The sequence below is a fragment of the Rhinolophus hipposideros genome (assembly GCF_964194185.1).
Source record: "Rhinolophus hipposideros genome assembly, chromosome: 6".
In the NCBI taxonomy this organism is placed as follows: domain Eukaryota; kingdom Metazoa; phylum Chordata; class Mammalia; order Chiroptera; family Rhinolophidae; genus Rhinolophus; species Rhinolophus hipposideros.
The window spans coordinates 8770926-8787033 of record NC_138052.1 but is presented as its reverse complement, the minus strand read 5'-3'; the positions used below and the strand labels follow the sequence as shown (position 1 = coordinate 8787033).

At 53.1% G+C, this 16108-nt stretch overlaps 1 protein-coding gene across 1 annotated transcript in view; it reads left to right on the top strand.

Annotated features, from left to right (window-relative positions):
- The window catches only part of GLI2 (GLI family zinc finger 2), a 240939-nt gene that overhangs the window by 57868 nt on the left and 166963 nt on the right, over positions 1 to 16108 (top strand). The window contains exon 2 of the mRNA XM_081051718.1: positions 8219 to 8399. Coding sequence (XP_080907844.1) covers positions 8249 to 8399 — 151 coding nt within the window. The 5' untranslated portion in view covers positions 8219 to 8248. The remainder of the gene's footprint in view (positions 1 to 8218; positions 8400 to 16108) is intronic.

The following is a 16108-nucleotide window of genomic DNA, read 5'->3' as shown; positions in this document are numbered from 1 at the left end:
ACCTATTCAAAGAATTTGGTTGTGATGGAAAAAATAGAAAGTGTGTGGGCTTCAGAATCCTATGGACTCACGAGTACATTGGGACACCAGTGTTACCGCACGTTAGCTCTGTGACTTTGGCTGGGTTACTTACCCTCTCTGGGTCCATTTTATTGTAAAATGAGGATCATGATGTTGGCCCCTCAGGGGTAACCATGGCAGGCAGTGCGATAACATGAGTGTTGCTGGCCTGGTGTGGGTACCTCCAGGTGCTTAAAGGTTCTGATCTTTTCTCTCTCTGATAATGAGTGTCCCAGTGCAGGGATACCCCTGGGCAGGGGAGGGGAGGTCCAAGGAATGATGGAGACTTTTTGAGGGGACCCTTCTTCTTCTGAGTCAGACAGGATCAAGGGCCCCTCATGGTATATCATGGCGGGGGGAAGTGTTTCAAAAGAATTCTTTATTCTTTTCTGGAATTGTCTCTCCTCATTGTCTTCACCTCCTGCTGGGCAGCAGGCAGGCCCCAGGCTGTGTGCCAAGCTCATCTAGAGACGGGGCAGCTACTGTGTGCCAGGGCCTCACACACTGGCAGCCCGATCACCTTGGTTCCTGATCACCTTGGAAGGGAGTGTATGCCCATCACGCTCCATGGGGTGAGGGCCGCTGGGACCCCATGTCCTGGCCTTTTTCCCCATATGTGGCCAGGCCAGGATCCAAATGTCTTCTGCAGGCTCTGGTTCCCCTCGTGAGTTTTCCCTTTCTCCAGGGGTCTGTAGGAACCCCAGGCCAGGGTGGTGCAAGAGGGGCTGGGCCAGGCTGGAGCTGTGTGGTTCCCCTCCTGGTGTTGGGCCACCAGAAAGGATAGGAGCCAGGAGACGAGGCCTGTGACAGGCCAGTTCCCCTGCCCCACTCTGGTGGTGGGAGGTCAGTTACATGTCCATGAGCCCTGCCTGGCCCCAGGCCTGCAGCCCCTGTAGTCACAGTGTCAACAAGTGTGCTGCTGAGCCTGCGTGGAACCCTTTCATAAAGGCTTTGGTTTGACCTACAGAGACAAGGCAGAGGACAGAGAAGTTGGAGACAGGTGTCGCCTAGGCCTGAGTGCCCACAGACGGGCATGTGTAGCCAGAAGAAGCCCCGGCCTTCTCCTGGGGCCCCCACAGAAGGTGGCCCTTTTTGGTAAAACGAGCCTGCCTGCAGAGGTTCTGCGGGCCATCCCTGGGTCAGACTCCACTGAGGACCAGATGTCTGTGGCGCTGCTGCAGTACTGTGTTAATGACTGTGCCAGGAAGGGTGTCTTCTCCACAACCTGAGAGGTCGGGAGGATGCCCCATGTTCGAGGGCAAAATGGAGGCTCAGAGAGGGGAAAGGACATGGCCAAAGCCACTGCGACGTAGATCACACTGGTCGAGCACAAACAGGCTCTCCCACGGAGAATAAAATGCGTACATATTTAAGCATAGGATTATTTGTTCCTGGCCATGAGGGCAGGCAGAGTATCCCTAGCTTAACGCGGTCCTATGGAACCCTCACCTCACCCACCTTCGTTCCTCCTATAAGGTGGAAGAGTGAGTATCAGTCTTAAACCAGGCGGGGCGGTGGGGCAGAGCACGTGTCCGGCTCCCTCATGCCTCCCACACAGGGAGTCAGGCCCCTCCCCCCATGCACTGTGGGGCTGGGCTTGTGTCCCTTAGGTTGGGAGCACCCTTTAAAATGTCCATTTTGCAGATGGCAACACTGAGGTGATGGGAGATGAAATGATTGGTGCTCAGCCACTTAGGGAGGATATAGGATGAGCCCTTGGGACCTTGGGGCCAGGAGAGAGATTGAGAGAGGGAGAGGGTCCTGCTCTCTTTTTAGTTATAATGAGGTTATAATTGTTACCTTTAATCTGTGCTGCATTGGCAGTGTGTTTTTCATTCCAGGAACTTTTCAGGTGTTTTATCTCATTTGATCTTAAAAATAATTCTGTGATCAAGGCAGGGCGGGTGTTTATTATCTGTATGTATGTGTGTGTGAGTTTGTAGCTTTGTCCACATACATGTGCATGTGATTGTGTACATCTCTTATGTAAGTACACACATGTGGCTATGTGTGTGAGTACATGTGCGTGTGGTGTGTGACTACGCATGTGTGACCTTGTGTGTGTGTGTGCTCAGGGCACAGGTGTAACTCTGTATGATGTGGTGTGCATGTGGTCTGTGTGTGTGTGCACGCGCGTGTGTAACTGTATGTGGTTGTGGTTGTTCCTATATGTTGTGTGTGCCCCTGCGTGCCCGTGCATGCGGGGCTTTGGCATGCATGCCACATGGCTGAGATCAGACAGGAGGTGAGAACACCACGGCCCTGGCGTGGCTGCGATCGCTGGGGGGCGAGGTTTCATCTCTCTCCTGGAGATTGATTTCGCCCGGGGAAGATGCTCTAATTCCTGTGACTCACTCGTTAGAGGAGTTCAAAGCGGCCAGGTGGTGGGGGGTGTCTGGGACGGCAGGTTTCAGAGTGGTTCTCTCATTCTGCTCTGATAATTAATTTATTCTTCAAGTCAGTCTTTTTAATCAGAGTTTTTAACCTTTTCTGTGCCATAGACCCCCTCCTCAGAATATTCTCAGAATGCCGTGTATGCCTAGACTAAAAGGCATAGGATTATGAAAGAAACCAGTTGTACTGACCACAATGAGGAAATGACAAAGGCACCACAGCTGGGCTGTAGTAACACGTGCTTCTCTGCTGGCAAGGTCAGGGGCTCTGAGGACGGCCTTCAGTGCGAGTGCCGCCATTTCTGTGAGGTGGAGTGGACACATCTGTGATGTGTGCTGCTGCCAGGCTCACGGGCCGGGGGCTTGGTGCCCACATTCATGCCCAAAGGAGACACCAACTTCTGGTTCCAAATGAATGAAGACAAAAATGTATTTTTTTTCCATTCAAGTTGTGTGGCTTTGCTGTAATTGGAACTTATAAATTATTTGTTCTGCATAGTTGTGTCTGGAAGCAACCTTATGAGCACACCGTGCAGTTTTCCTTAAACCTGCCTGTGGTTTAATAACCATGGAACGTTTTAAAAAAATTCACCCTCCACTCAGACCCCTGGAATCAGAGTCTCCAGAGAAGGCCCAGGAGCGCCTCCGGAGCTTTCTGGTGCTGCCAGTGAAGCCGGGAATGCCGAGGTCCCGGGGGGCAGGCACCCTGTGTGCAGCCTCCTGATGGGCAGGAGCTCCTGCTGGCTCCGGGCCCATGTTCCCCCTTCCCTTAGTGGAATCCGGCAGTGTGGTTGCATTCCCCCCTTGAGTTGTTTGGACGTGCTAGAGCAGTGTGAGTTTCCTAGGTGAAGGGAGAAAGCACACACAGCCGGCTATCACTCTCCTCCCCCTGGTAAGGCTGTGCTCCCGGCCCCTCTTGCCCTGGAGCCCTTTGTGGAGTCTGTGAGAAGTACCCAGCACAGACCATCACAACCCCCGGCTGAGGTCTTGGAACCCTGAGCCCAGCTGCCTTGCTGTCCCCAGCTGGCCTCTGGAGGCCCAGGTAAAGCTGTGGATGAAGCTGAGACATATGCCTCTGATCGGTGGAACTTGAGAGAGTGAAAGTGGCTGCCTGGGACCCTGGGCGCCTGGTGTTTACCCAGAAATTGTGCTAATCCCGCTAATTCCTGTGATTTACGCAGCCTCTTGGCTCTGTCTACTGCTTTCCTCTGCTGGGAGGGGAGGGGAAAGAAGAGGAGGAGAGGAGAGGGCAGTCGCTGATCTGCAGAAGATGAGGCCCGTGGCACTACAGGGGCTCCCCCTGGCTGGGGCAGCTCCCCTCCGGCCTCCATGGACCCCCATGTGCTTCCGTGTGCACACCTGTTCCTGGGCCCCAGGAAGCAGTCTGGGTAGTGGGGATCTGAATAAGTACCTTCCTTCCCATGCTCCGTTCACCTGGTCCTGTGGTGGCTTCAGGGCCGCATTACAACCAGAGGACCTGGCTCTAGACCGGGCCCTTCCCCCTCTGTTTAAAGTAGCCTGGGGCGGCTCACTTCCTCCCCTGTAAGAATCCAGGTGACATCACTCTGACAACACGACAGGGCGGGGAAGTGGGGGTGAGGGAGCTGCAGCTGCGATTCCCCAAGGACACCCACCGCCTTTTCCACCGCTGCTTTCCAGTCTCCTCACGTCCCTTAACAGAAGTGGGTACTGTCCCTTCTTGAGCGTCTTTTCTTGGTGTCCCTGACACTAAAGTCTGAGGGTTCTGAGTTGTTGGCCTCAGTTTCTCACTCTGCATTCGGAGGAGCCTGGGTGTGGTCACATGTGTGACCCCGTGGGTGCCTTGAGTCCTCTGTTGGTTTCTCATCCACTGAGCCTCACGCCCTCCACATGCAGGCCGGGTTCCCTGGGCCCATCTCATCCCATCAGCAAGGGGTCTGTGCACCTGCACAGCTGGGCCTGGGGACACAAGCCCTGGCTCTGGAGGGGGTCACAGTTGAGCAGGGAGCCAGATGTGTACATAGCAGATTCCGACCAGGCTGTGCGAGAGGTGCCATGATGGTGGGGGAGTGTCCAAACCCAGGGGAAGGACAGCCTGTTTATTTAGGGGTGTGTGGAGTCCAGCTCCCAGCCTGGCACAATGTAAGGTGTGAAGCTGCTTGCCGATAAAGAATTAGGGAATAAAGCGTTAGTGAAGGTACAACTGCTCTCCCCTGGCCCACCCCGGTCAGCCTCAGCAGACAAGCCACCTGCAGGACCATGGTTTTTGCAAGCAGCCCCAGAGCCGCAGTTTCTGGCCCGCCCTGGGGTGGTGGTCCTTGCCCACCAATCTCACCAGCTTGAGTATGGCACCCGGACAGGGGCCATGCCGAATCCTGCTTCCAGGGCTTCCTGGGTATAGTGCTCCCCGTCCCTGAAGGGCGGGCTCAACACGCAGTTACTTCAGTGCCTGCCAGGGAATTCTGAGGCAAGCCCCTTTTCACTGCAGATCCTCACTGAGAACAGCTCTTTGTGATGCTCCAGAGTATGGCTTTGGGGCCAGACAGTCTGGGTTCAAGGCCTGGCACAGCCACTTCTAAGTTGTGCGTCTTTGGACAAATACCTCAACTGATTTCTTCCTCTGTAAAATATTGCGAGGATTAAATGAAATCACACTAGTAAAGTGTTTGGCACCTGGTAAACACTTATTAAAGGTCTGTTGTTCCAGCTGTTATTTTGATTTTTGTCCTTATTTCCAAATTCACGGTGTGTTTCAAAGTTGGGCCTGAATTCCTTCACCTGAGCTCTTGGGAGGAACACCCAGTCTGTTCACAAAAATCACTGGCATTTCTAAGAGCTGTGCCTCAAAGTTCCCCTCGCGGTGTCTTTGCTGGGCATTCCTGAGCAGTCGTTGCATTCCAGCCTGAGTGGGGAGCCGCTCCTGACCCGGAGGTAATGATGAACACAATTAGGGGGCATCTGGTTGCTGCAGGGGTCCAGAAGAGGAAGTGACAATGACTGGAGAGAAGTAGAGGGCTTCCAGGGGGTGACGTCTGAATGACATCTTAAAGGAGGAGGAGGAGTCCGTCATACATGGAAAGGGTGAAGGGTCTCTGGTGAGTAGCATCCAAGAGAGCCGGGGGTGACGAGGTGGTGGGGACAGGAGGCTGCAGCTGGACACAGGAAGACTTTGCCTGAAGGCCAAGGGAGCTCAGCAAAAGGCCTCTGTCGGGAGGGAGGCGGTGATATTTGGTTTTGGGGAAGGTGCCTGGCTGTCAGGTAGAGGCCTCCCTGAAGGTCCCCAGCACTCCCCCAGAAGGGAAGAAGGCCTGGGACAGAGCAGCCATCTGGGAGGGGCAGCACTGATGAGGTGCTTTGGGGGTGAAGTGATGGCGATTGCAGCAGATCCGATGTGGGGGGGAGAATGGGGGGAGGAAGGTGACCCAAAGGTACAGCTCACGTGGCTAGGAGGGTGGTTCCTGTGTCCAGGCTAAGAGGGTAGGTAGGAGGAACAGGCCCAGGCCATTTGGACAGCCAGTCTTAAAAATAGCAGATTATACAAATAGGCTTGAAGGGTCCGGCAGTGATCCCTGAATCTCGAAACCCCATAACTCACCAGAATCTTCAGGGAGACTTCTCTGTCCCGTGTCTGCCTTGGATTTTCTGGACAGGGAGTTTTGAAGATCGTGGGAAGCAGACAGGCTGGTGTGTGCAGACCTAACCAGGAGGTTCGGAACTTAGGCTGTGTGGTTGGCTGGCCAGCCAGCAGGACTGTGGACTGTCTTTCATGCGTCACACCTGTTGTGCTCGTGGACTCCATCTTTCTATTTAGAAAGACACCAGAGTATTGTGTGGATTTAGTAAAATGACATTCTGGGGCCTACAAACGTAGGTTTAGCCTCGAGGCCCCTGAGGGAAGACGCCACTGTGTTTGGTTCCTGCCACCCTGCGATCCATGAGCTCTCTTCTCGCGGGCAGAAACCCTGCCTGCCTCCCTTGTGAAATAGCCACCAGGGACCTCCTGGACTCCCTCCAGGTGTCGCCCATGGCTTCACTTCTTTTATAGCAAAGTTTCCCGAGAGGTGGCCTCTGTTTCCACTCTCTTCCCACTCTCTCCCTGACCCCACCTGGGCCCTGGCCGCCATCATGCCACTGAACATGCTCAGCTTTCAGGCCTCCTGTCAGTCTCCAATAGCTTGTGATGGAGCCGATTGTTTCTCTTCTTTAAGGCATTTCTTTCTTGGGTTGGCTTCTAGAGCCCCACACTCTCCTGGTACCTTTTTTTTCTCCCTTTCTCCCCTCCCCTCATTGGCCATTGCTGCTCACTCTCCTTGGCTGGTTTCTCCTCTTTTTCCTGACCTGGAGATGTTGGAATGCCCCCATGGCCACCATATTCCCTTCTCTAGCCTCCAACTCTATCTACCCTGAGATCCGACCTGCATTTCCAGCAGTTTCTGCGTGTCTTAATAGGCATCTCAAACATAACATGGCCCAAACTGAGCTCCTGATTTCTGCCCCTGGAAATGCTTCTCATCCACTGTGCTCCATCTCAGTAAATGGCACCATTCATTCATCCAGGTGCTCAGTCAAAATTAGAAGCCATCTTTGACACACTCCCTTCTTTAAAAAAAAATGGCTTTCAAATTTCTATTCTGTGATATTTGATACAAATATTGAGCTAGCAGTATCTGTGAGTGATGAGGCTTATGAACAAAGTGCTCCCTGTGACCCAGCGCCAGCTGGAGACGGAGCGTTCCCTGGCCCTGCGTTCCTCGGTGCTCCTCCCTTAACCACGACTCCTCCTGTTTCCATCACAGCCCACAGCCAAGCCCTAGCAAGTTCTGTCAGCTCTGCCTTCAGAGCATGGCCACGTTCCACCACCGCCCCCTTAACCCAAGCTGCCATCGTGTCTCCCTGGGTCACTGTATTAGGGCCCCTACCCCCAAATTTGCTCTCCTCACGACAGCAGAACAACCCCTTTAAACAGAGTCATGTCATGTTCCCCCCCCCCAAACCCTCCAGGGCCGGCACTTGCCTCCTCCCACTGGCCCTTAGCTCCCGCCTCCGCCCTCTGCTACCCTGGGCTCCCTCAGACCTTCATGTGGCCTCCCATCCTCAGAGAGGCAAACCCCTCCCATCCTGCTCAAACTTTCTCTTTCCATGCTACCTCTCCCTAACTGCAACTAAATATACATTTATTTCCTCCCTTATTTATTATCTGTCTCTCACGTAGATTGTAAACTGCATGGATTGTGTCTTCAGCACCAGACACGATGCCTGCTGCATAATAGGGGCTTCAAAATGTGGTGACTAAGTGTGTGCAAGTGAATAAATGATGAAAACCTTGAATAAATGAGTGAATGAACATACACATGAATAAATGAAAGATGGATCCTGGTGAGCAGGGAAGGGGCAGGAAAAGGAGGGCTTTTCTTTCAGGACCTCTGAGTCTTTGTCACTCTCTTTTATTTTCCTGAGACCCAGAGCTGGAGAAGCCTGTGCTTCTGACTTCATTTCTCAGTGCAGTTCTTACAGCTCACCACTCACCACGGGAGGAACTTGTTGCTTAGGTTAAAAAAAATCTGGGGTAGAAGATAACGAAAACGCGCAGCTGTTGTCCGTGAGGTCGTTCAAAAGAGCAGATGAATCTTAGAACTAATAATTATCAAAATTAATTAAACCCTCCTTCCCAATTATGAGAGAATTGAGGTGGTTGCGTTAGCCACGTGTGGTGACGGGGAATCTGGGTCGGCGTTCCCGGCTGGGTCTGGGGGCAGCGTTGGTGAGTGTCTTTGTCTTCTCTTTAGGGCTGCCACCCAGGACTATGAGCGGCTAAGATGGAGACATCTGCTTCAGCCACTGCCGCGGAGAAGAAAGAAGCCAAAAGTGGGATCCTGGAGGGCGCTGCTTTCCCTGACCCGGGCAGGAAGGCCTCTGCTCTGGCCGTGGCCACTGTGGCGGCGGCGGCGGCAGCAGCTGCCCAAGGAGGTACTTTCTGTTTTGCACACTTGGTGGGCAGCAGGGGTCTTTTTCATTAGCCCGTTAGGATTTAATTGGACTGGTGGCCGATGTCATCCGGCAGGCATGCTGGGTTTATGGCGGGTGAAGAGGAGGGCGCCCCTGCTGCTAGGGATCCCAGGCACTGTGACAGTCACCTGCGGGGTTTCCCGGAGGTCTGGACACCCCCAATCTTGGGGGGCTGGGCTGGCTCAGACTCCTGGGGGCGGGCCTGAGAACTTGGAGAAGGAAAGGAAGGGAAGGGAAGGGAAGGGAAGGGAAGGGAAGGGAAGGGAAGGGAAGGGAAGGGGAGGGAAGGGAAGGGAAGGGGAGGGAAAAGAAGTGAAGGGAAGGGAAGGGAAGGGAAGGGAAGGGAAGGGAAGGGAAGGGAAGGGAAGGGAAGGGAGGCACGGTGGCTGCTGGGAGGCCCTGGGGTGCGTTCAGTTGGCACATTCGAGATGTGCCAGAGACACTGCTTTTTGCCTCTGGCCCGCCAGGGACTATTTTGGAAAGTAATTGTCTCCTGATCCCTTCTGGCGGTAATTAGAGGGTCAGGTACAGAATTTAGTATCCTTAGGTGAATTTCTGGCCAACTTAATTATAACAGAAGGACTACATGAGCCACAGCCTCTCATTTTACTGCCCCGAAGAGAAATACTCTATGGTTTCCACTGGTCCGTGCCAGCTTCCCAGTGGGAAAGTTTGGCGGGAAGGCGAGACCTCCCCTTGTGTCTGCGCAGTCCATCTGGAGGCCACATAACTATTTCTGTCTCTGAGGAATGGAGAGACTTAGATTTCTTTTCTTCCCCCTTTTTATTCAAGTGCGTTTAGTCATGCCTTGTTGCTCTCGCCGCTCAAGCACAGCTCGGGGAACGGTGGGAAATGCGCCTTGGCCGGAGTGGGGTGGGTGTGCGCATGTGGGTGTCATCTCACACTTTGATGTGAACATGGATCGAAGGGGCCTGTGAGAGTGTAGAGCCCCATTCAGTAAGTCACAGGGGGGCTGACAGACGCTGCTGTCCACGTGCCATGCTGGGCACAGCTCGGGACCAGAGACCAGCGAATCAGAGACACTCAAAGGGGGTAGGAGTCGGTGTCTCCCAGACTGAACTGGAGGACTTCTGGGTCATTGTTGATACATTTATTTTTATTCACCGCCCCCCCACCCCTGCCCCGACCCTCCTTGTCATTCTCAGATGGAGGTCATTTTCAGGATGTGCGACCCAGGTCAGGAGAAGGATATGGCCCTCGCCGTACGGCTAACAGCCAATATTACTAACCTTGTGCTCCCACAGGGAGGTGGGCATTTGGTCTCCTCCTCTGGGTGACACCTTGACCCTGTCTCACTGACAGGCTCTCCAGGCCCTCTGTCTGTGAGGAGGAGCCAGCTGAGGGTAGAGGAAGGAGCCAAAGCCCAGGGTGGACTCCCATGCAGAGTGCTGTCCAGGAGCCAGACACGAGGAGAGGGGCAGGAGTGTGGCGGTGGCTCTGAGGCCAACCCCTGGTCCTGGCCTGTCTGTGTCTGCACATGGTCTGTTCCTTCCCCTGGGTCAGGGCCGACTCTGGCCTGTGGCGACTCCTCTGCCTGAAGCTTGGACACATATGTGTCTGCGGCCTGAGGGAGCTCAGGCAAGCCGGCGGTGTGTCTCTGGCCTCCCCGGGCCCTTAGCTCTTTCTGCCTTGGCCTGGGTCTGCCGCTCTGGAGCCATGAGTGGATTGTGAACTGCCACATGGCATAATTTACTGCCATGTCGTAGTAGCAGAGAACAGACTTAGGCAGTAATTAGACAGTAATTAGGGGGGAAGCCCCTATAGCATTAGACCTTTCTGTCACCAGTGGTGCAGTAACAACAGTGGCCTGAGGGATTCTTGATCTGGGATGGGGTGGGGGACGGTAGGCAGCGGCCTATAGCTTGGAGTGCAGCAGCTCCACGGAGGCGCCCACCTTCCTCCACCCCTCCCCTGCCCTCCCCCCAGGGTGCCATCCCTGCCCACCTTCACGGACCCCCTGTCCCTTCATTGCCCGCCCCTGGGGAGCACGTGGCTGATTAGGTTCTAGCAGATCATGGAAGCAACCTGCCCACCCATTGCCCCCCGCGGGGTAGGTGTCTTGTGTCATCAGAGCCTCTGAGTCCGGTACAGACTATCTGGTAGAGAGCCGGCCACTGTTCCATTCCTTCCACCCTCTCTGAGCAGTCTGTTGGTAAAGAACCCTCCTGGAGTCGGGAAAGAGCAGCCATTCCTGCATGGAGCAAAGGGTCATCTTGGAGCAGGTCCCCTGGTGCTGGTGGACTGTAATGACCGTGTTCTGTGGAGGGAGCGAGGGAGTCCCGAGGGAGTGGCCCATAGGGCGCTGGCCTGGGTCCTACTTCTAGCAACATCCCTCGGTCCCAGTGTGGTAAACCTTCTTTGGGCCCCTAAGATTTTCCTAAACTATGTTGTCAGGACACTTGACAGGTGTTATCCAAAGTCTTGCTGATCTCGTGACATTGGGTCTCTATTACATCCGACTGAAGGTGGCAGAGATGCTGTGAGCGACGGCAGTAGCTGAAGCCTCACTCAGGTACCCTGACAGCCAGCTGATCTCAAGCACAGCAGGAAAGAGAAAGAGCGTGAGCGTCCAGAGTGAGGAGAGAGGATGGAAGGGAGGCGGGCACCCGCCGTGGCAAAGCTTGGAGAACCCAGAGAGGAGCTTCGGGGCGTTAGGCAGGAGCCGCAGGCACGTGTCCGGAGCCTCCCCTTTCACCCCTTCGTTTTGTAGATGACACTGAGACCTGGTGGGAAGGGACTTGCCCAAGGCCACCTGCTGCCTTTACAGGAAGCGGTGTCTGGATGAGCGTCACCTTCCCCTTTGTTTTCAGGTTGTGATTTTAGATTGTCTGGGGGTGATTTGGGCCTTAACGCCCAGCCCGCTGACAGATACTCTACGGGGAGCGTCCAGCCTATGCACTAGCCTTGCACAGGTCTCCTCGTTTGTCACTGTGCCTTAGCTCCCTCGGCTGTCCAAGGGCCAACAGTACCTGCTCTCTCTCAGCGCCTGCTCTTTGTGGGACTGTGACTTATTTGAGAGGGACCTTGAAAGTCACCTGGCTTGACTGGTCTCTGTTGCTTGACCTCCCTGAGGCATGTTAGGGCTGGACCTGCTGGGGTGGGTGTTTCTACTCAGAGTTAACTCTCTGAGCCAACGTGTGTCACAAACGCCTTTACATCGCAAAGCAGGGCTGTGCCAAAGGGAAAAACTGCGCTGTGGTCAGACTCGGGAAAGGTTAGTTGAATCACCTGGCAGGAGCACAGCTAGTGGTTCTTTCCCAGCCTCTTTAGCTGTTGTGCTAACACTTTGGAAGCCATAAAGCTTTAAAAACTCATCTTGGCCCAGAGTCTTTTTTCCCCCTTTAATTTTTAAAATGGCATAATTTTAAAGGCAATTTGATTCAGATGTTTCTCATTGCTTTGCAGTGAAACTATCCAAATGCTGTCGTATTTTCCTCCTCAACAATGTTTTTTTTCCCCCCCAAAAAAATATTTCTGAACCTCTCTGAGTGCCTCAGCTGAGCACCAGGGACCCAGCCACTCCAAGCCTTGGGCTGGGACGATCAGAAAGTCTGGAGCCTGAAAACTCAGAGCTGGGTCTCATCTAGTGAGCTTTGCTTATCCCTGAAGTCAAGCAGCCACACAGGCTTTAGAAACCCTGTGGCGTGCCTATACTGCAGCCCCTAACTCTTACGCGGGCAACGCCATGTGCTGCCCAGGGCCCTCCCAGTGCGGGCCCCACCAGCAGCAGCAGCAGCAGCAGCAGCATCCCTGGGAATTGTGAGGAACGCACATTCGTGGGCCCCATTGCAGACCTCCTGAAGCAGAGTTTCTGGGACGGGGACCCGGCGAGCTGCTGGTGATTCTCATGCTCTCGTAAGTGTTGGGCCCTCAGTGTTCTAGCTGCAGAAGGTAGGGAGAGTCTTTCCACATGTCAAGTACGAGTCATACATGGAGCTGCTATGTGGAAACTACAGGAGGCATATAATGTGCTCCCTCCTGCCTGCCACAGGGCACCTCATGGGTCGTAGCTGGCCCTGCTGTACAATGCAGAGCAGTAAGAAGCAGCCCAGACTGTCGCCAGGTCGCCCGATGAAGGCCTAGCTCCACTGACCCTGAGCAGGTCTGTGCCACACTTTTCTCATCTATAAAATGGACATAATAATAGAACCTACTTCATAGTGTTGTGAGGATTACTTGAGTTAGCACATGTAAAGTGCTGTGCACAATTTAGCTCTCTGTGAAGTCCGATGTAAGTATTTGCTTTAGTAACTGTTACCAGTGTTCCTTTCCTAGGTCTGTAGGCTCTGACTTAGAAAATCTCCACTGCTAACCCTTGCTAACTGTCCTGTTGAGTCCAGATAGGTGATGGAAGCCCAGATTTCTGGTGTCTTCCCACTTGACAGTGGTGCGGGGAGCAATGGGCTGGAGAGCAGGCCTGGGTTCCGGTCCTTCTTTTCCTCACTGCCACAGACTGTCCTGGATAGGGAACTTTAGGGGACCCTAGCCTCCTTAACTCAGCCTATTCCCCTGTACCCTGGAGGGAGGGACCAGTCCAGAGGTTGCCGAAGCTGGCCTCGCCTTAGAATCTCACGAGACGGCTGTCATAAACACAGACTCCCAGGCTGCCCCAGACCTGCAGAAACAGAATCTCCCGGGCTGGGGCCTAAGCATGTGTATGTTTAACAGGCTTCCCAGGTCACTGGGTACAGCAGGTCCAAAGCATGGACTGGATTCCTGGAGGGGACTGTGACCCGCGCATTTAGCAGGCGTGAGCAGGCACGACTCTCAGCCTAGTGCTCCCTTGCGGCAAGAGGCCTCTGTGCCACCCACACTCGCACCCACCACCCCTTCATCTTCACTGGCCCTGCTGGCTTCTTTGAAAGTTTCTTTAAGGTGCATTGTTGCTTAACAATGAGGTATGCACATCTGTCTTGGAATGCTGCGCAAATACCAAAATACGTAAACAAGTCAGGCTGAGAGCATTCTTGCTAAGATGCTGAGGGCTAGGAAATCCCTTCAAGTCATGTGGACCTTACCATGTCCTACCTGGATCAATACGTCTGAGACCCTGGTGTCTTTGCCCTCTCTGTTTCCGTGCCACTACCCCCAATGTGGGCAGAGCATTGTTTAGTCACCACTGTCCCCATCCCCTAACCCCACCCCAGCAATGTTGAGTGAAGACTCCCTCCTTTTGATGCTATCATGCCAGGTGTGTGCCCAGTGGGCTGGTGCAGCCAGCTGCCTTTGCCAGCCCTGAGGTCCCCTGGCACGAGGGTCATTCGGGGCTGGCCTGTTCCTTGGGCCTAGCTCCCCTCCCGAGGCCCCTGGAATTTACCAAGTGGGCCAGCCTCCGCGGCTCACCTGAACTGCTTGGCTGGGGCCACACGCTTTTGCCTTGGGCCCGAAATGCAATCAGATGTGACTAAGTGGGCAATTATTCTTATTTAAGTGATTTTCAGGATTGCTGTTGATGCTGCTTCTGAGCTTGTTTTTTAACAGCTCAGCCACATGGAATAGTCAGTTCCCATCAGACTTTTTCCAGAGAGCAGAACTCCACTCTGACGGTTTTGCACACCTGCGAAGTGGGGTGTAGTGGGCATTTTCTGGGTGGGTCTGAATGACTCTTGATGACCCCCTGGCATCATCTTGGGTACTGGCTGTGTCCTGGAGGGTCGGGGTGCCTGGAGATGAGGGTGAGGGCTGGAGGTTCCCTTTGGTTTCTAATGGAGTACAGCGGAAAGACTTGTTAGCTGTGTGTCCTGGGATAACGCAGTTCACGTCTCTGCAGTCTGTAAAATTGAGATCATAATTTCTGCCTACAGTGAGGTGAAATGGGAGAGCATCTGTAGACTGCGTATTAGAGTGCCCGTGTAGAGTCGAAGTAAATGTTAGTGACAGAAATTTGATGGAGCATTTCTCCTGCTTATCATAGTCTCATGCGCAATGCCAACACCTCATGCTCTAAACACCACTCAAAGCTGCCATCCAAAATCAGACTGGATGCCCCACTTTCCTTCAACACAGCAGGCTCCTCCCTTACCCCCTGCTACAGCATTCCAGGCCCATCCCAGGGTCCAAGCCTTGGTGGACTGCGCCGGCCTCTCCTGGCTGCTCCCCTTGGATGTGGTGGCTGGCACACACGTTTGAGCGTGGGACCCGCATTGCTGTGTTTTCTGGTGGGCGCATGTGAGCTGGCGAGCTCCGCCCACACAGAAGGAAAGCATTCGTGGTTCCTGCCCCTGTTCTCTCTCCCTGGGGCCTTAGCCACGCGCGACAGACACTGCCTCGTTTCTCATGGTTCATTGAGCATTGGGGAGAGCTTTACAGTCATTTCTAATTACAGTAGTTCCCCCCTTATCTGCGGTTTTGCTTTCTGCGGTTTCCATTACCCACGGTCAAACTCGGTCTGAAAATATTAAATGGAAAATTCCCAAAATAAGCCAACAAGTTTTAAATTGTGTGCCCTGCTGAGTAGCTTGTGAAATCGTGTGCTGTCGTGCTCCATCCCACCTGGGATATGAATCGTCTCTTTGTCCAGCATCTCATACTGCACATGCTCCCTGCCCAGTAGTCACTTAGTAGCCATCTGGGTTATCAGATTGGTTATTGGAGAGAGAGAGAGACAGAGACAGAGACAGAGACAGACCACACTCACATAATGTTTATTACAGCATATTGTTATAATTGTTCTATTTTATTATTATTTACTGGTGTTAATCTCTTACCGTGCCTAATTTATAAATTAAACTTTCTCATAGGTACATATGTATAGGAAGAAGGATAGTATTAATAGGGTTCAGCACTCTCTATGGTTTCAAGCATCCACTGGGGGTGGCTCCCACATGGGTAAGGGGCGGGCGGTGGTACAGAACTGGAAGAAGCTTTAGACATCATCCAGTTCGGATCTGTTCATTTCACAGATGTGGAAACTGAGGTCCAGAGACATGAAGTACAAACGGTTACCTAGGGACACCAGTGGGACTGGAAACAACTCCCTAGGAATTGCCCGTGGGGTGGGACACAGCTGCCCCCAGTCCTGCCCCCTCCTGGCTCAAACCCCAGCTCCCCAAATTGACAGTATTTATGTCAGAAACATTTTTCTGATGTTTGGTTCTGTCAAAACTAATTTTAGCATTTCTAAAGCTTGGTAAAAATACAGCCTCATTACTTTGATGTCAGTGCATAGTTTACTATTAGTATATTCTGGGGTTTATCATTTTAGTCATGTTTAACACGGCTGCACCAGGCATGCTCTATTAAATCTGGCTTATTTTACATTCCTGTCCGGAATTATTTATTTGTAACAATTTCCTCTCTATCAAAAGACACAGCTAATGCTGTGTTTTAATGTGTTATTTACACACAAAATAACCTATTTACAACTCAGTATGCGCCGGAGGGAGAATGGATGGGCCCCAGTTTCCTGCGTTCTGTTATATCAGAGTTTAACAATCTGGTTTGCTAATAGAACCATTTATCATTGGTGTGGGGGGATAATTTATTTTATGTTTGTGGCCAGGTCTCACTGCCTCTGATCTCGGGAACATGTTGAAGATAATGAAGTCAGGTGTGCTGTTTGGGGTGGATGTGGGACACGTGAAAGCACCGGGGGCTGAGAATAGAGCACTATGGAGAGATGGTGATGGGTCTGGCCAGGGAGCTGGGAC